The sequence below is a fragment of the Moschus berezovskii genome, chromosome 7 (genome assembly GCF_049115385.1).
Source record: "Moschus berezovskii isolate FMDL1 chromosome 7, NW_MosBer_1.0, whole genome shotgun sequence".
Classification (NCBI taxonomy): domain Eukaryota; kingdom Metazoa; phylum Chordata; class Mammalia; order Artiodactyla; family Moschidae; genus Moschus; species Moschus berezovskii.
The window spans coordinates 79981642-80001166 of NC_142466.1; the positions used below are offsets into that span (position 1 = coordinate 79981642).

The 19525-nt window shown below is 42.1% G+C and overlaps 1 protein-coding gene across 1 annotated transcript in view; it reads left to right on the top strand.

Annotated features, from left to right (window-relative positions):
• DOCK5 (dedicator of cytokinesis 5) overlaps positions 1 to 19525 on the top strand; it is a 270685-nt gene that overhangs the window by 164557 nt on the left and 86603 nt on the right. The window contains exons 16-21 of the mRNA XM_088838043.1: positions 4416 to 4488; positions 7887 to 7990; positions 9087 to 9270; positions 16703 to 16800; positions 17037 to 17126; positions 18570 to 18670. Coding sequence (XP_088694169.1) covers positions 4416 to 4488; positions 7887 to 7990; positions 9087 to 9270; positions 16703 to 16800; positions 17037 to 17126; positions 18570 to 18670 — 650 coding nt within the window. The remainder of the gene's footprint in view (positions 1 to 4415; positions 4489 to 7886; positions 7991 to 9086; positions 9271 to 16702; positions 16801 to 17036; positions 17127 to 18569; positions 18671 to 19525) is intronic.

Sequence of the window (19525 nt, forward strand, 5' to 3'; positions counted from 1 at the left end):
CCCCGAAGTAGGTTCATCTCTGTCATTTTTCTAGATTCCATATATGCAGTAATATATTTGTTTTTCTCTTTCTGACTTACTTCACTCTGTTTAGCAGACTTTAGGTCCAAGCACGTCTCCACAAATGACCCTTTTACCCACAAATGATTCCTCCTCTGTCCTGAAGTTTTACATAGGTTGCCTGTGGTAAGAAACGAACTGATCATCGTAATTCTTTAGAAGAGCATTTCTCTTTCAGAAACTTCAGAAATCTTAAATAACGTTCTAGTTTGTCAACGTGTTGAAATTTGGAGAAAAACTTGTGGTTGTAATGATATAAGAGGCTGCCAAGATGGTCCGGCACCAAATGGAAATTTTCACACTTTCGTGAGCAGTTTCCTAACATTTCTCTCCTTCTTGGCCTCTAACCAAGTTTGCTGGGCCCCTTTTCAATTTAATTATGTGTTTTTCAGATTCCGAAGTGCTCTTGAGATCAGTCAGCTCATGTGAGCCTTGCAATAGCTCTGCAACTGAAATGGTTTGACTTGCAGTTCCCCCTTTTCTTTATTTTTTCGTTAATCGTTCATCACACTGAGCAGCATGGGGGATCTTAATTCCCCCACCAGGGATCCAGCCTGGGCACCACCTGTACTGGAAGGCAGAGTCTTAAGCACTGGACCACAGGGGAAGTCCCAACAGTAGCCCTTTTTCTAAGGAGGTAACTGACACTCAGAAAAGTGAAGCAACCACATTCCTCTAGCTGCTCTGTGTCAGAGTCTACGCTGCAGCCTACTTTTTCTGAACCCCAGGCTCCATTAGCTCTTTCTTTTTTATTATTTTATAATTGAAGTATAGTTTATTTACAATGCTGTGTTAATTTTGGCTGTACAGCAAAGCAGTTCCTTTATCCATATGTATTTCTAGCTTTTGTTTTTATTTAGTTGCTAAGTCATATCCAACTCTTTGTTACCCCATGGACTGTAGCCTGCCAGGCTTTTCTGTCCATGGAATTTCCAGGCAAGGATACTGGAGTGAGTTGCCATTCCTGTCTCCAGGGGATCCTTCCGACCCAGAGATGGAGCCCCATCTCCTGCATTAGCAGGAGGATCCTTTACCACTGAGCCACCAGAGAAGCTCACCCATATATATATACACGCACACATACATCCACACATTCTTTTGAATATTCTTTTCCATTATGGCTGAGATGAGGATACTGAATATAGTTCTTTGTGCTGTACAATGGGACTTCGTTGCTTATCCACATTGACTCTTTCTGATTGTCAGTCTTAAAAACTCTCCACAGAAACTAAAAAATAATTGCCCTTGTATCTTAATTCAGAAGTAACCATCCTCCACAATGGTTGGAGGCATAATAAATGCACAAAGATGGGCACAGTAAAGGACAGAAAATGTATGGACCTAACAGAAACAGAAGATATTAAGAAGAGGTGGCAAGAATACACAGAAGAACTATACAAAAAAGATCTTCATGACCCAGATAACCACAATGGTGTGATCACTCACCTAGAGCCAGACATCCTGGAATGCAAAGTCAAGTGGGCCTTAGAAAGCATCACTGTGAACAAAGCTAGTGGAGGTGATGGAATTCCAGTTGAGCTATTTCAAATCCTGAAAGATGATGCTGTGAAAGTGCTGCACTCAACATGCCAGCAAATTTGGAAAACTCAGCAGTGGCCACGAGACTGGAAATCCAAGGTCAGTTTTCATTCCAGTGCCAAAGAAAGGCAATGCCAAACGATATTCAAACTACTGCACAATTCATCTCACATGCCAGCAAAGTAATGCTCAAAATTCTCCAAGCCAGGCAGTGAACTATGAAATTCCAGATGTTCAAGCTGGATTTAGAAAAGGCAGAGGAGCCAGAGATCAAATTGCCAACATCTGTTGGATCATCAAAAAGCGAGAGAGTTCCAGAAAAACATTTACTTCTGCTTTATTGACTACGCCAGAGCCTTTGACCATGTGGATCGCAACAAACTGTAGAAAATTTTTAACGAGATGGGAAGACCTGATCTGCCCCTTGAGAAATCTGTATGCAGGTCAGGAAGTAACAGTTAGAACTGGACATGGAACAACAGACTGGTTCCAAATCGGGAAAGGAGTATGTCAAGGCTGTATATTGTCACCCTGCTTATTTAACTTATGTACAGAGTACATCATGAGAAATGAAGCACAAGCTGGAATCAAGATTGCTGGGAGAAATACCAATAACCTCAGACATGCAGATGACACCACCCTTATGGCAGAAAGCAAGGAAAAACTAAAGAGCCTCTTGATGAATGTGAAAGATGAGAGTGAAAAAGTTGGCTTAAAACTCAACTTTCAGAAAACTAAGATCATTGCGTCTGGTCCCATTGCTTCATGGCAAATAGATGGGGAAACAGTGGCAGAATTTTTTGGGGGGGTTCCAAAATCACTGCAGATGGTGACTGCAGCCATGAAATTAAAAGATGCTTGCTCCTTGGAAGAAAAGTTATGACCAAACAGACAGCATATTAAAAAGCAGAGACATTACTTTGCCAACAAAGGTCTGTCTAGTCAAAGCTTTTCGTTTTTCCAGTAGTCATGTATGGATGTGAGTGTTGGACTATAAAGAAAGCTGAGTGCTGAAGAATTGATGCTTTGGAACTGTGGTGTCGGAGAAGACTCTTGAGAGTCCCTTGAACTGCAAGGAAATCCAACCAGTCCTTCCTAAAGGAAATCAGTCCTGAATATTCATTGGAAGAACTGATGCTGAAGCTGAAACTCCAATACTTTGGCCACTTGATGCGAAGAGCTGATTCATTTGTAAAGACCCTGATGCTGGGAATGATTGAAGGTGGGAGAAGAAGGGGACGACAGAGTATGGAATGGTTGGATGGCATCACCGACTCCATGGACATGAGCTTTAGTAAAGTCTGGGAGTTGGTGATGGACAGGAAAGGCTGGAATGCTGCAGTCCATGGGGTTGCAGAGTCGGACACAACTGAGCAACTGAACTGAACCATCCTCCACAATTTTACATACTTGATATGTCTTGAATCATGCTGTTCATACAAATTTAAACTAGGAATAAAACCACCATATGACCCAGCAATCCCACTCCTAGGTATATACCCTGAGGAAACCAAAATTGAAAAAGACACATGTGTATCCCTTGTTCATTGCAGCACTATTTACAATAGCTAGAATATGGAAGCAGCCTAGATGTCTGTCAACAGATGAATGGATAAAGAAATTGTGGTACATATGTACAATGAAGTAATACTCAGCCATAAAAAGGAATGCATTTGAGTCAGTTCTGATGAGGTGGATGAACCTAGAACCTATTATACACAGTGGAGTTAGTCAGAGAGAGAAAGATAAATATCATATTCTAACACTTATATACGGAATCTGGAAGAATCGTATTGAAGAACTTACTTACAGGGCAGCAATGGGGAAACAGACATAAAGAATAGACTTACGGACATGGGGAGAGGGGAGGACGGAATGAGATGTACGGAAAGAGTAACATAGAAACTTATGTTACGATATGTAAAATAGATAGCCAATGGGAATTTGCGTTATGCCTCAGGAAACTCAAACAGGGGCTCTGTATCAATCTAGAGGGATGGGATGGGGGGGGCGGAGCTGGGAGGGAGGTTCAAAAGGGAGGGGATATAGGTATACCTATGGCTGATTCATGTTGAGTTTTGATAGATATTTGCATAATAGTCCATTATATAACCACACCATAATTAAACTCTTGCCACAAATTCTCTGCTCTGTACATTGTCCCCTGCCTCTGTTTTCCCTGTCCCTTCTGTACATATAAGCAGCAAAAAGAAAAAGCTTCCTTTTCTCCAGTATTTTATCTTTTTCCTCTAGTGTGTGTATGTGCTCAGTTGTGTCCAACTCTTTGTGACCTCATGGACTATAGGCTGCCAGGCTCCTCTGTCCATGGGTTTCTCCAGGCAAGAATACTGGAGTGACTTGCCATTTCCTTTTCATGGGAACCTTCCCAACCCAGGAATCGATCTTGGGTCTTCTGCTTTGGCAGGCAGATTCTTTACCACTGAACCACCAGGGAAGCCCTTTCCTTCTGTTATAGTCCCTACATGTTACTGTATTCATGTATAGCTTGTAGTCCGAAAGGTACAGGTACTGATGTTTTCACTCTGAAGCATCTCCTGCTTCATACTTGAGAAGACATTAGAAATTTGTAGTATCTCCGCTTTCACAATCTATGATGAAGAGCAAAGATGACTCTTGAGATTTACTTGGTTTTAAGAAATAGCTTAACTTCTCTTGAGTGAAGTCCTCCACGAAATCTCACTCTGTCACAATGACTCCTTATGACCAGATACTAAAGTGGGCCTCATTTTATAAAATGAACTTTGCGTGCCAAGGACTGAACTGATATAAACTCGTAATTCTGAATTATTATGCAGGTCTCCATTGCTATAGAAGAAGTTACTCGCTGCCATATAAGATTTACCTTCCGACACCGGTCGTCTCAGGAATGTAAGTATTAGGAGGTCTATGACATACTTTCATCAAAACAGTATCTTTCATCAAAAATACCCTGCTTGACGGCACTTTTGTGTCTGTAGAACAAGATAATTGGCATCTTTATCTCAGGATTCATTGGTGCTAAGGAAATATTTTTTAATGAATTTTTCTGGGTTTCCAGGATTTGTGTTGTTCATTCTGTATCAGAATTTTCCCAAAATGTGTTCTGTGAGTACTAAGGTTCTCTAAGATGCTAATAGATGCTCTCTGACACAATGAGTTTCACAGTTGGATAGAGATAAGAAATGCTTGTGTATTATATTTTCCTCTTAGGCATTCACAGTGTATGTTGTCATATTGCTGAGAAATCCTGAAGCCAGAAAAGTGTTTAATCTCTAGTTTCCCAAATTTCTTCTTTTTCATGAAAGAACTATTTCAAATTTTAGATCACAGTTCATGAGCTGACTTTTCTAAAGTATGAACAAAGGAGAATATTGTTTATTTTCTGATTGGTCACACTGTGTCTGGAAGTGTTGTTCTTATTCAGCACTGCATGAAAGTCCAGCCCTTCCTTCCAAACTGAAATTTTTGGCTGCCGTCTACCTACCAGACTGCAGGCCAGGCCCTCAATAGATAATAGCAGACAGGACTCAGGCACTGCTCTGAAAAGTCTCTGTGATCTAGTTAGAAAGATGAGTATGAAAACAGATGATGAAGGTCAGATCAGTGTGACGTGTTACAGCAGCAAACGTGGAGTTGTAAGCCTAGCACCCAACCCTGCCTGGGGATTTACTCCTAAGATTTCCTATATCCTGTCTGAGCCTCGAATATAAGCAGAGGTTAGCCCAGCGAAGGGTGATGGTGGAGAAATGTGTTTGAAAAAGCAAAGGGAGGCTGAAGTGGGAGCAATTATAATATTAAATTGAGCCATCTTAAAGTGCCAGTTTTATAGGTCAGTAGCAGATAGTCAAATATTAGCAATTTCGTCCAGTTCTGCATTATACTAAAGGAGCATTTTTCAAGCTCTTAGTTTGTACCAAATACCATGTGGTATTTATATTTATGCACTATCTTGTTTAGTATCTACAGTAGTCTGATAAGATCCATACTACTTTTATCCTCATCTGTACACAGAGATGTTAGGCCCAAGGTTGGGCTTCCCTGGTAGCTCAGCTGGTAAAGAGTCCCCTTGCAACGCAGGAGAACCTGATTCTATTCCTGGGAAGATCTCCTGGAGAAGGGATAGGCTATACACTCCAGTATTCTTGGTTTTCCCTGGTGGCTCAGCTGGGTTAGATCACTGGGTTGGGAAGATCCCCTGGAGAAGGGAACAGCTACCTACTCCAGTATTCTGGCCTGGAGAATTCCATGGAGAAGTCCATGGGGTTGCAAAGAGTTGGACATGACTGAGTGACTTTTACTTTCACTTTGCCCAAGGTCACAGGGCTAGTAAGAGCCCAGATTGACACCTCGGCAGTCTGATTCCAGGCAGGCTGGAGCAGGATCATGAACAGTGAAGGTTCTTTTAGACCATCTTGTAGAGGAGCCATAAAAGAGTGTTGTATAGGTCAGTAGTCCCTAACTTCTGGAGTCTAATGCCTGATGATCTGAGGTAAAGGTGATGCAATAATAATAGAAATAAAGTACATAATAAATGTAATGCATTTGAATCATCCTGAAACCATCCCCCTCTGCCCCTGGTTTGTGGAGAAATTATCTTCCATGAAACCAGTCCCTGGTGCCAAAAAGATTGGGGATTGCAAGTATAGGTGGTGGTGGTGATTTGGTATCTATTTATAACAGCTTTAGTCATGGTATCCCCAACCAAACTGGACACAGCCCAAGTGGCCATCAAAAGGAGAACATATGAACAAACTATAGTATAATCTTTTCATAACAGATACCTGCTCAGCCAGTCTGGGGACACACGAGACCTAGCAGAGCCTAGAGGCATGCCTGTGGTGAGAAGGGGCCACGAGTCACCCCAGCCATAGACATCTGAGTAGGGGACATGGTGAGCTCAGAGGCCAACTCTGAAGACCAGGAGGGAGGCCCTTTCCTTCCTCAAGAGGCTGAATTCTCCTTCCCAGATGCCACAAGAAGCACATAACCCCTTTTCCTGGCACATTGGCATCTTGGAAAAAGAGAGGAACAGAAACCTTAGATGGCATCACAACCTTGTTATTGCTGTTCAGTGGCTAAGTCGTGTCTGACTCTGCAACCCCACGGACTGCAGCACAGCACGCTTCCCTGTCCTTCTCTGTCTCCCGGAGTTTGCTCAAGCTCATGTCCATGGAGTCGGTGATGCCATCCAACCATCTCATCCTCTGTTGCCCCCTTCTCCTTCTGCCCTCAGTCTTTCCCAGCATCAGGGTCTTTTCCAATGAGTGGGCTCTTCGCATCAGGTGGCCAAATATTGGATCTTCAGCATCAGTCCTTCCCGTGAATGTTCCGGATTGATTTCCTTTAGGATTGACTGGTTTGATCTTCTTGCTGTCCACAAACATTGAAATATAATAAGTAAAATACTTGCTGAGGTACTTCCCTGGTGGTCCAGTGGCTAGGAATCTGCCTACCAATGCCGGGGTCACGGATTTCATCTCTGGTCCAGAAGATCCTACTTGCTGAGGCGCAGCTAAGCCCATGCACCACAATTACTTAGCCTGTGCTCTAGAGCCTATGCTCCAAAACAAGAGAAGCTACTGCAATGAGAAGCCCATACACAACTAGAGAGTAGTCCTTGCTCACCACAGCTAGAGAAAGCCCATGCACAGCACCAAAGACCCAGCGCAGCAAAATATAACTAAATAAATACATAAATACAGAAAGATCAATACATACATACATACTGAGTCTGTTTTAAAATAGCAGTAGTGAGATAGACCATGGGATGGTTTGGAAGCATGGCATTTGACCTGATGAGGTTTGATTTTGGAAATTCATATCAAAGCGTGGAGAGATGCGTGGTGAAGGGCTAAAGACAGAGAGACCGGTTATGAAGGGCTTATGGGAATACAGGGAAGTGATGAGGGTGGCCTGGACTCAGGAGGGAACAGCAGGAATGGAGAGAAAAGGTGTCCAGAGGCTCTCAGGATGTGGAGTTAGCCTGGGGGTGGGGTCAGTGTCGATACTTGTTCTGATTGGATGTTTGAGTGGATTCTGGTGTCATTCATTCATAAGTATAGGAAGAACATGGTATGTGTAGGGGGCACCAGAAGATTTCAGTTAAGGAACTATTTCCTTCAGGGAGCCAGTGACATGCATAATCCATATGGCTTATTGAAGCTCTCTGAACTAATTAGAGTGCGGTCAGACACCTGACTGCAGAGCACAGTGTGCCATCAGCTGTCATAGCTATCACTCCCTGGTATCCTTCTGCCCCGCTCAGACATATATTCTTGTCTTTTCAGCCAGAGATAAATCAGAGCGAGCCTTTGGCGTGTCCTTTGTGAAGCTGATGAACGTAAATGGCACCACTCTGCAGGACGGGAGGCACGATCTGGTGGTGTATAAGGTGGTGCTAAAGAAAGAGGCTGAGGACCTCCTTACTCCCTCTGAACGTGATTCTGAAAACTCCTTTTAGAGTTCGTGTATAACTATCAGAAACTTCTCTATAGAGCTATATGTGTTCGCACCTACCAGTCTGGAATCCCAGAGGACTGTGGTCACACTAGCTTCATGGATTCCCATCCCCTTCAGTCTAATAAATGATGGTCCTGGGACTTCCCTGATAGTCCAGTGGGGACCGCCAGTCACACTTCCACTGCAGGGGGCATGGGTTCCACCCCTGGTAGGGAACTTGGATCCCACATGCTGTGCAGCATGGCCAAGGAAAAAAAAAATTATTTTTTATAAATGATGGTCCCTCCTCCTTCTGCAAATGCCATCATGGAGGTGAACAGCCAGAGGTCATTCTTTGGCTTTCTGTTCTTTGTATCACCCCTTGTGGAGCGTTGATAATTGCACTGTTGGGCTCGGTTAGCAGGTGGTGGGTGTGGTAGGATGTGGTTTTCATATCAGCACGAGCCAGGCACCATTTCTGTGCTCCGGGGCCCCTCTTCCTCCGGTATCAGTTTTGTCCTTATTCTTCCATCTAAGTGCTGCAGAGCTATCATTCCCACTGAGATTTTAGAGTCGAAAGTAGATGTTGAGAAGATATCATTTGTCCAGTAACATCAAGGAGGATTTTTTCAGTTGATAGCTTTTCTGAGATGAAGCTGCCTGATGTGTATTTCTGTTAATAGCTCCTGAGCTCAGAAATAGTGTTGGAAGCCATGACTAGCTGTTTCTTCTCAGGGGACCCAATGAAGTGTAACTGTGACAATTTACACGTTCAAGAAAATAAAATCTAACCTTATTCTTTATTTGCGAATTTATAACACAGACTAGGATATTGATTTCTGCTTCATTACATATTCCATTTTCATACAATGTTTAAATTATTTCTAGGTTCAGATTTTTTAAAAATATCATAACACCTCAGAAGGGATCTAATATAAAAACTTTGTTTCTTATGCTTGAAATACACTGCACTCACGGTAAATATTATTTTATTTGCACCCAGGAGATTTTGTCTACTCTCTGGCATCCCTGACATGCTTCCTTTGCAGGGTGACAACAAGAAGATGGAAGATGCTAAGTTCTACCTGACCTTGCCTGGAACCAAGGTGGAGATGGAAGAAAAGGAGCTCCAAGCATCTAAAAATGCAGCCAACTTTGCACCAGCCAAGGACAGCACAAAGGATAGCTTTCAGATTGCCACCCTCATATGTTCCACAAAGCTCACCCAGAATGGTAGGTGTGGTGACCTGAATGACACCAGAATGGGTTTTCTGTTGGGTTCTCCTGGGCTCCTTTGTTAAATTCAGGAGACTGGACCATATGTCCTCTGAGATGGGGTCCTGGGCTGTCTGGATTCTGCTCATTGCATGATGTTCTCGGTAGAACTATTAGATAGCTAAAGCTTTTTCTGAGGCTTCTTTGTCTATCTTTGAACCAGGATGAAAAACACTTGGGTGTTTTTTAAATATGGTAAAACCTACAAATGTATTCTAATGGAGGCTGTAAAATTTGAAGGTCTTATGTTTCATTCCTTCAAGGCAGCAAAGAGCTCTAATACTGTTCTTTGTATGATGTGTATAATGATAGATTTTGGTAGCAGGGGAAGGACACTGGCAAATATCAGTCCCTTGCTCAAGAAGGATGGCAAAGAGCAGGGAGGATTTCCTGTTAGCCTTTCCATCTGTCGCCATGTAGACTCCTCTTTCCCCATTTTTTTCTCAAGCAGTCATAGAGTTTCCATAAAATCAGCTGAACAGTTCAGAGTCGGCTTCACTTTGTCCCTTCTTGAAATCTGATAGCAATTTTAACTTCTCTTGTGTATATCATGGAATTTGATAGCCAATAACAGCTTCTTATTAGTTTAACCTATGTAATTTCTAAGGCGTCCTGCTGAATATAGTTATCCAAGGGTTAGATGCTTTAGGGAGTTGCTTTAAAAATTCTGTATCCCCTGTGCTGTGTGAATGATTAGTCCTTTTGACCTTTGAGAAGAGTTGGGGGTCTGCCTTAGGGAGATGATAAGGTAGACAAAGCAGCTGAGATATAAGGGACACTCAAGGATCAGATAGCACGTGGTTGATCTTTGGAAGGGGTCTAAAGGTTTACTTTGGTGAAACAGGTTGGGTAGAGAATATGGATAGTATTTCAACTTGAGCAAGTGTCTAGACTCAATAGAGTGAGGCTTAGAGCTTTACTTATGGGAAAGTAAAAGCACACACCAAAAATGAAGCCAGAAAAAAGGTGAAACTATAAAGACATGAAAAGATCTGTGATTATAAAGGGCTCGGGGAGAGAGGGAGGGATGAACAGACAAAGAACAGGGGATTTTTAGGACACTAAAGCTATACACTAAATGATACCCTAATGGATACATGGATATATGTCACTGTACATTTGTCCATACCCACAAAATATATGAAGTGAAGCCTAACTTAAACGACAGCCTTGAGTTAATGATCTTTATCACTGTTGACTCATCAGTTGTAATAAAGGTACTACAGTAATGCAGGATGTTAATAATACTGGAAACTCTGCAACCTTGAAGGGATATTTGGGAACTCTCTGCACTTTGGGCTTAATTTTTTCTGCCAGCCTAAAACTGCTCCAAAAAATAAAATATGCTGCTGCTGCTTCTGCTAAGTCACTTTAGTTGTATGCGACTCTATGCAACCCCATAGGTGGCAGCCCACCAGACTCCTCCATCCCTGGGATTCTCCAGGCAAGAATACTGGAGTGAGTTGCCATTTCCTTCTCCAATGCATGCATGCATGCTAAGTCGCTTCAGTTGTGTCCGACTCTGTGAGATCCTATGGACAGCAGCCCACCAGGCTCCCCTGTTCACGGGATTCTCTAGGCAAGAATACTGGAGTGGGTTGCCATTTCCTTCTCCAAAATAAAGTCTTTTAATTAGGAAAAGAAAAACACCTTAAAAATTAAGCCAGAAAGCATTCTGAGCTTACATGACAAAACTATCTGTGATATAGCTGTTGTCAGAGAAAAGATAAGTATAAATAAATTGTTGATACAAGGTTAAATAATGTTTACCGGAAATTATTAAGGTGTATCAGAGATTTTAAATATTTATTTTCAAACCCTTTGGTCCAGTACTATGACCCCTAGAAAGTGAACATAAATGGACAATGAGAGATGTGTACAAAGATTTATGTAGGAGGATGTTTCCCTATTATTCATAACAGGGGAACATGGCAAACAATCCAGATGTCCAGTAGTTGGGGATCAGGTCAAAGTCTATAATGTTAAATGATGAAATATATGAGGCTGTGAAAAACACTGGGTTGGCCAAAAAAGTTCATTCAGGTTCCTCTGTAACATCCTCAGAGAAACATGAATGAACTTTTGGGCCAGCTCAGTATTTCAAAACAAAGACATAAGAAAATGTTAACAGTACATAGAACATAACCTTAGTTTTGTTTAAATATATAAGGAGAATTTGGAGCCAGTTGCCTGGGTTCAGTTCCCAGCTCTGCCACTTATTACTAGCTGGTTCATCTTGGACAAGTCACTTGATCTCACTGTGACCCAGTTTCCTCATCTCACCTGCTGTCAGCCTGGACAGGAGTAGGAAGAGGGGACAGATAGGGCAACCTTGTGCATGTATGAAAAGACGGTATTCCCAGCAGCAGATCGTAAGTGTTGCTTCTCTGCTTTCTTCCAAAATGATGGGAATGATAAAGAACCAGTTCAGTTTATTCTGAGAAAGAAGCAGGTGAGGAACATGAGTAAACTGTCAACTCTACGAGGGTGTTTGCTGATCAAGAAGGTATCTGTTCTCCTTTTACACAGAGACTGACCAAAGGTGTATTCCTTAGCCTTTGGAGGGCTGGTCAGACTCCAGAGGTCAAAAGCCACTGGACTTTGTCACAAACAGAGCCTGTATGCACTGCCATTACTTTATAAATTTTTTTTGAAACTAGAACAGCTCAATTTATATGGGATCGTTTTGTTTTTGGACCGTTTGGAGGGTGAGAATAGATTTGTTCTAGAAAAGGGAGAGGGGAGTCCAGTGTCTGCAGGTGTGGGCCCGGCACCAGGCTTTCACAGCTGTCTCATTTTACCCACGGACTTCCTAGCACAGGAAGACACGCATGTTGCTATCATTAATCTCAATTTGCTGATCAGAATGCTGAGTTAAGAAACTGAAATATTAGGCTGGCCAAAAAGTTCATTCAAGTTTTTCTGTAACACCTTACCTAATACTGTGCCTGAACTCATAAGTAATGGACTTGGATCTGAAAATACATATTTGTAGCAAAATTTAGGGGTTTTCTTTTTGTCATTCTTTTCTTTTTTAAATGTTACCGTCCTAATCTTTTTCCAAAGGTAATCACTACGTTAAATTTGGGGACTCTCAATTAGAGGATCATGAATTCTTACATACTTCTGATGGAGATGTAGATTGGAACAACTTTGGATAACATTTAGGTAGTATCTGATATGGTTGAAGGTGGTCATTCCTGATAACCCAGAAATATACACTAGTTTTATACCTCAGATAAGCAGCTGTACCTGGATACCAGGAGGCACATGAGAATGTACACAGCACAGTTGCTTATGACGTCTCAAAACCACAAACAACCCGTCTGGTTTGGGGGGCATTGTTTTGTTTTCTGTTTTGTTGTTATTATTTTTTTTTGGCTGTGCCGCTTTGGCTTGTGGGATCTTAGTTTTCTGACCAGGGATTGAACCCGGACCCTTGGTGTGTAAGTGTGGAGTCCTAACCATTGGATTGGCAGAGCATTCCCCCATCTGGTTGTTCATTGACAGTAAAATGAATGAACAAATTCTGGTACCTCCATACAATGGGATAGATACTACACAGCAATGAAACAAAGTTTGTCAGAGCTATTCATCAACCTGTATGAAACCCATAAACACTGTGAGTCTAGGCCTATTTCTGTATTACTGTGCCACCACTTTTCTTGCCCTAAGACCTTATGGTTCACCATTGCCAAATACATTCTTAATATGACCATTGATGGAGCATGCAAGTATCTCTAGGGAATAAACCTCTAGGCTGATGAGTGGGTGCTTGGCAGATGCTAAAATCTGCTGAGTGACTCTTCTCTGCTGATGGCGTATCTGAATCCTTTTCCTTAGGTAGCACTGGTGAAGTGAAGTGTAAGCAGTGGAACAGAATGGTTGACTAGCCTCTGGCAGAAATAGGAGATGGGAAGTTGGAATGGACAGTGCCTAGTGGATAGGTCACAGTGTCTATTCTTAAGTATTTACGTAAGAAGTGAAGAATTGTCTTGTGTACACTACCAATTTCCTCAGGGCTACTGGTTTTGATTCCGTCCTGCTCTTCAATCTTTGATCCAGTGTGTACTGAACACCTGCTCGGTGGCTAGCACTGTGATGGGTTTAAGAATGAATGCAATATGGTCCCTCTCCTCAAGTGTTTCAGTCTATGGGAAGAGGCAAAGAGATGTCAAGTCTTATTACTTATTTGTTCTAGTGTACATGTGTATGGACAAGGAGTGCAGATAGAAGAGGACAGTTGGTTATGTCTTCCCAGAGGGAAAAAAGTTAGAAGTAGCAGCTGACCAAATCCATAGTATTGGGTTGGCAAAAAACTTTGCTTAGGTTTTTCCATAACATCTTTTTTTTTTCTTTTTTTAAAAATAAATTTTAAAGCGTATTTATTTATTACCTATTTGGGCTTCCCTGTTGGCTCAGACTATAAAGAATCCACCTGCAAATGCAGGAGACCTGGGTTCGATCCCTGGTTGGGAAAAAAATGGCAACCCACTCCAGTATTCTTGCCTGGGAAATCCCGTGGACAGAGGAGCCTGGTGGGCTACAGTCCGTTGGGTTGCACAAGAGTCAGACACAACTGAGCGACTAAGCACACATTATTTATTTGGCTGCATCGGGTGTTGGTGGTGGTGCGCAGGTTTCTCTCCAGTTGCACCAAGCAGGCTTCTGAGCGTGCGAGCTCAGTAGTTGCAGCACGTGGGCTTAGCTGTCCCGTAGAGTAGAATGTGGAATCCTAATTCCCTGATAAGGGATCAAACTTGTGTTCCCTGCGTTGGAAGGCAGACTCTCAGCTACTGGACCACCAGGGAAGTCCCTCCGTAACAGCATATGGATAAAACCTGAACGAAATTTTTGGTCAAAGCAGTATAGTATTTCTGGGCATTTCAAACAAAGGGAAGTAAAGACAGGAAATGATTTCAGAGCATGCCACAGCTTGGGGAGTATTGAGTTGATCTGTCTGCCTGTGATGGGCTGGCAGGCGAACCCTAGGAGGGACCTTAGCACCTTCTGCTGTGAATGCTATTGGGATTTTATTTTGTTGACAGTAGGTTGTCTCTAGGCTTTGGAGACTTCCCAGGGATTAAACATGTCCATGCCAGTAAAACAGACACACTGAAGCAAATTGGCTGTTCTCATAAACAGAATACATTTTCAACTACTTATATCTGTGTTTATACAAATCCATTGATTAAAAAATACTCTTACTAAAAAATGCTCTACGAATAGTAATAGTAACCTGATGCACTAGACAAAATGATAAAGTAGTAATGGTCCAGATGCCTGCTTTAGCATGACACTAAAGTGACACTTTTAGTATCTAGACATTCATTAGACTTGTAAATGGCTTGTGGTTGTGTAGTTGCTAAGTCGTGTCTGACCCTTGTGACCCCATGGACTATAGTCCATCAGGCCCCGCTGCCCATGCAATTTCCCAGGCAAGCATACTGGATTGAATTGCCATTTTCTTCTCCAGGAGATCATCCTGACCCGAGGATTGAACCTGGGTCTCCTGCATTGCAGGTGAATTCTTAACCACTGAACCACCAGGGAAGCCCATTGTAAGTGGTTTATAGATCCCAAATTCTGCATTTTAAATCCAAAAACACCCGAAGATTTTTATCACAGAGTTACCCTGCAGGCCATTCATCTGTTCTACCATTCTTCAATATAGCAACCCATCTGATTTGCCATCTGTTTTATTTCTTTGAAGAACTCTGGGAAGGGAGTATGATAGAATAGCAAGGACATGGTTTTGGGGAATCAGAAAATCTGTCATTAAATTCCATTCATACTGTTCTCTGGCAGTTGTGTAATCTAAGGCGGGTAATTTAATTTCACAAAGCTTAAGTTTCTTCATCTCAAAAATTAAATAAAATGAAACAGAATCTGTTCTATGGTCACCAAAGGGGAAAAGTGGGGTGGAGGGATAAATTAGGAGGTTGAGATTAACGTATACACACCTATAAAATACATATACATGTACATACCTATAAAACATATACATACCTATATATAACATACACATACCTATATAATAGGTAGCCATCAAGGACTTACTGAATAACACACAGAACTCTACTCAGAGTAGTTCTCTGTAATAATCTATATGGGAAATAGAATCTGAGAAAGAATATATATACATATATATGAATATATAATTTTTATATATTTATAATTTTATATTATATATATCTTTCAGTTCAGTTCAGTCGTGTCCGACTCTTTGCGACCCCATGAATCACAGCACGCCAGGCCTCCCTGTCCATCACCAACTCCCGGAGTTCACTCAAACTCATGTCCATCGAGTTGATGATGCCATCCAGCCATCTCATTCTCTGTCGTTCCCTTCTTCTCCCGCCCCCAATCCTTCCCAGCATCAGAGTCTTTTCCAGTGAGTCAACTCGTCGCATGAGGTGGCCAAAGTATTGGAGTTTCAGCTTTAGCATTATATATTACTATATATTCTTACATATAATTCTTATAGATCATGTATACTCATATTATTACAGTATACTTGTATATTCTTATGTAATTTTTATTTATTCTTATATATTATAACAATTCTCTGTAATCTGTATGGGAAATAGAATCTGAAAAAGAACATATATATTTATATATTCTTTTTACATATACATATTATATATTCTTATAACTAAATCAGGCTTCCCTGGTAGTTCAGAGATGGTAAAGAATCTGCCTGCAATGCCCGAGACCTGGGTTTGATTCCTGGGAGACCCAGGGAAGATCCCCTGGAGAAAAGAATGGCTACCCATCCAGTATCCTTGCCTGGAAAATTCCATGGACCGAAGAACATGGCGGGCTGTAGTCCATGGGGTTGCAAAGAGTCGGACATTTCAGAGTGACTTTGACTCACTCACTGTAGCTAAATCATTATGCTGTACACCTGAAGCTAACACAGCATTGTGGATCAATGATACTCCAATATAAAATAAATTGTTTTTAAGTTAAAAAAAATCAATGAAATCGCTACAGTGTGGATGTGATGTTTAAATGAATTAATGATTTTCCCCTCTGCATCCACCAAGACACACAGAGTGACAGGGGATAAATTAAGCAGTGCAGCAAATTAAAGATAGGTAGGTTGTTTAAGTGATTCATGTGTAAGACGGTGATACCTTACATGAGAGGTGTGTGCATTCTATTCAGGAATTGTTTTAGGTTCTTGTACATCTGTGGTTGGTTTTTTCCTCTGTGAAGAAGGAAGGATGACTAAAAGGTTTTCTTTGACTTAGGTAAGAGACAGTACGTTAAAAGACTGCGTCAGGTTCTAGCCACCTGTAGGAGCAATGATCTTTACAGAGCTGTGTGTGTGGATTGCTCTGCAAATCTGTGTGTAACGCTTATGGTTTGTGGTTGTTCTTCCCAGTTGACCTGTTAGGCTTGTTAAATTGGCGCTCGAGCCCCCAGAATATTAAACACAACTTGAAGAAGTTAATGGAGGTGGATGGAGGAGAGATTGTGAAGGTATGTTTATTCATTTACAGATAAGACTACAGCCATCACATCCTTAGTTCAATATCTTAAATTAACCCAATGAGTGTAAACGTAACCCTTAGTCTACACTGGGAAGCAAGTGTGCCAGTTTTTAAGAAAATGCTATTTTTAAACCTCTTCTTTTGAAATCTAATTCTCCTTGTATTTCTGCACTCTGGAGCTAAACTGAAAGCACCACATAACCTCTCTGTTTTTCTTATCTTCAGTTTTTGCAAGATACACTAGATGCACTTTTTAACATCATGATGGAAATGTCAGATGATGAAACATATGACTTCCTCGTGTTTGATGCACTGGTAAGCAGTTATACATATTAACCTAGTGTTCATTCTCACAACTTTGTGGGTTTTGATAGTTCACTATTTAAAATAATGGTGACAATATCCTCCTGCATAACTATTTGTATACATCTCTCTGATGAATTCTTGAGGCAACATTCCCAGAAGTAATGTTAGATACAATTGGCTTCTTAAAATTTTTATTTATTTATTTTTGACTGTGATGCGTCTTAGTTGCAGTGCTTGAACTTCTCTCTAGCTGCAGTACTCAGGCTTAGTTGCCCCGTGGCATGTGGGATCTTAGTTCCCCAGCCCAGGATTGAACCTTTGTCCCCTGCATTGGAAGATGGATTCTTAACCACTGGACCACCAGGATATGATTGACTTATAGTCAAGACCTTTTTTCTTTGATTCCTGTTAAATCTTCCTTTTTGATATCCTTTTTTTTTCTCATTCGGGAAAATGAGGTATTTTACTACATTTGACATAAGGAATCCCTTTAATTTGATTTAAAATTGTCTGGCACGACTGAGCGACTTCACCTTCATGCATTGGAGAAGGAAATGGCAACCATTCCAGTGTTCTTGCCTGGAGAATCCCAGGGATGGGGGAGCCTGGTGGGCTGCTGTCTATGGGGTCGCACAGAGTCGGACACGACTGAAGTGACTTAGCAGCAAACCAGAACCTGGGCTTCCCAAGTGGCTCAGTGGTAAAGTAACCGCATGCAATTCAGGAGATGCCGGAGACCCAGGTTTCATCCCTGGATGGGGAAGATCCCCTGGAGAAAGAAATGGCAACCCACTCCAGTTTTCTTGCTTGGGAAATATGGACAGAGGAGCCTGGTGGGCTGTAGTCCATAGGGTTGGAAAGAGTCAAAATTGGCAGAGTGACTAAGCACGCATGCATGCATCATAAGTAGGTGCAAAGTGGTTATTTGTTGGTTACGTGTCTGGTAGTGATAAGATGTGACCTGATAATAGTTAACATCTGAGCAGAAAATTGAGACCCAGAAGTCTGGTGAAGTTCAGGTTTTAGGGGCACCCACACTACACTGAGGAGACATCCTTCAGTATTTCATTAGCTGTATCCTTGGGATACTATCTATTATTCTCCCAGGAAACGCCTCCCCACACTCTACCCCCTCCCATTCCATTTTCTTCCCTGCCGTGTTTACCTGTGCCCTGTCCTCTCTCTCTGGCGGTCAGCTCTCTCAGGCCAGGGGTGCTGGATTGTAATGTCTTCCTCCCAGCATTTACCACAGTGCCTGACACTTCATGGTCTCTCTGTTCATACTGAATAAAAAGAAACCTGAGACTTCTCTTCAGCTCTGGAATAGTAATGTTGGGGACGCTGCCAAAATAATCAAGAAGGAAAAGAAGACCCCATACATTGAGACCCAGCTTGTTGACTGAATGCCAGGGTTTGTGCTGTACTGCTATTTATATTTTTCACCTTTGGCAGGTGTTTATTATTTCACTGATAGGAGACATCAAGTTCCAGCATTTCAACCCTGTTCTTGAGACCTACATTTACAAGCACTTCAGCGCCACTCTGGCCTACGTGTGAGTACCAGGCCCGGAAGGGTCTGTGGTTGGGTTATCGGTTTGTGCTCCAGGGGCTGGGTTGTTGAGAAACCAAAAGGCCATGAGCTGAGGACCTGCACCTCTAAAGTACAGAACCTTGTGCTAAACTTCCTGGTGGAAAGTGGGAACCATCCAACAATTCCAACTATGGAAAAAGGATTATATTCAGGCCCTCATCTCTGGGAAGTTATGGAAGAGATAAGGCTGTACTTCCTTAAGAATCCAGAGCATCGATAGGTGAGGAGTTGAAGTTTTTAGGAGCGTGATCCAGGACAGAGGACCCTACCTAAGATCTGAGGAGGTGGGTGTCAGTGGGGCCAGCCAGAGGTGCCAATGGAATCAATCAGAAGGTGGAGGAGGACCACATGCAATAGAACTGTAGGTCATGCCCTCAGCTCTACACAGTGAATGCTTTGTAGAAGTCATTGCTTAGAGCAGGGGTCCGCAACCCCCAGGTCATGGGCTGGTACCAGTCAGTGATCTGATAGGAACCAGGTCCCACAGCAGGCAGTGAGTGGCTGGTCGTCACTTGAAGGAAACTTCATCTGTATTTACAGCCACTTCCCATCCCTCACATCACCGCTTGAGCTCTGCCTCCTATCAGGTCAGTGGTGCCATTAGATTCTCATAGGAGTGAACCCTCCTATGAACTGTGCATGCAAGGGATCTAGATTATGAACTCCTTATGAGAATCATCCTGAAAACTATTTTCTATTCCCCTGGTCTGTAGAAAAATTGTCTTCCACAAAACTGGTCCCTGGTGCCAGAAAAGTTGGGGACCACTGGCTTAGAGGATAGAAGATGGTTGAGTTTTCTTTCTTTTGCATAAGAGAA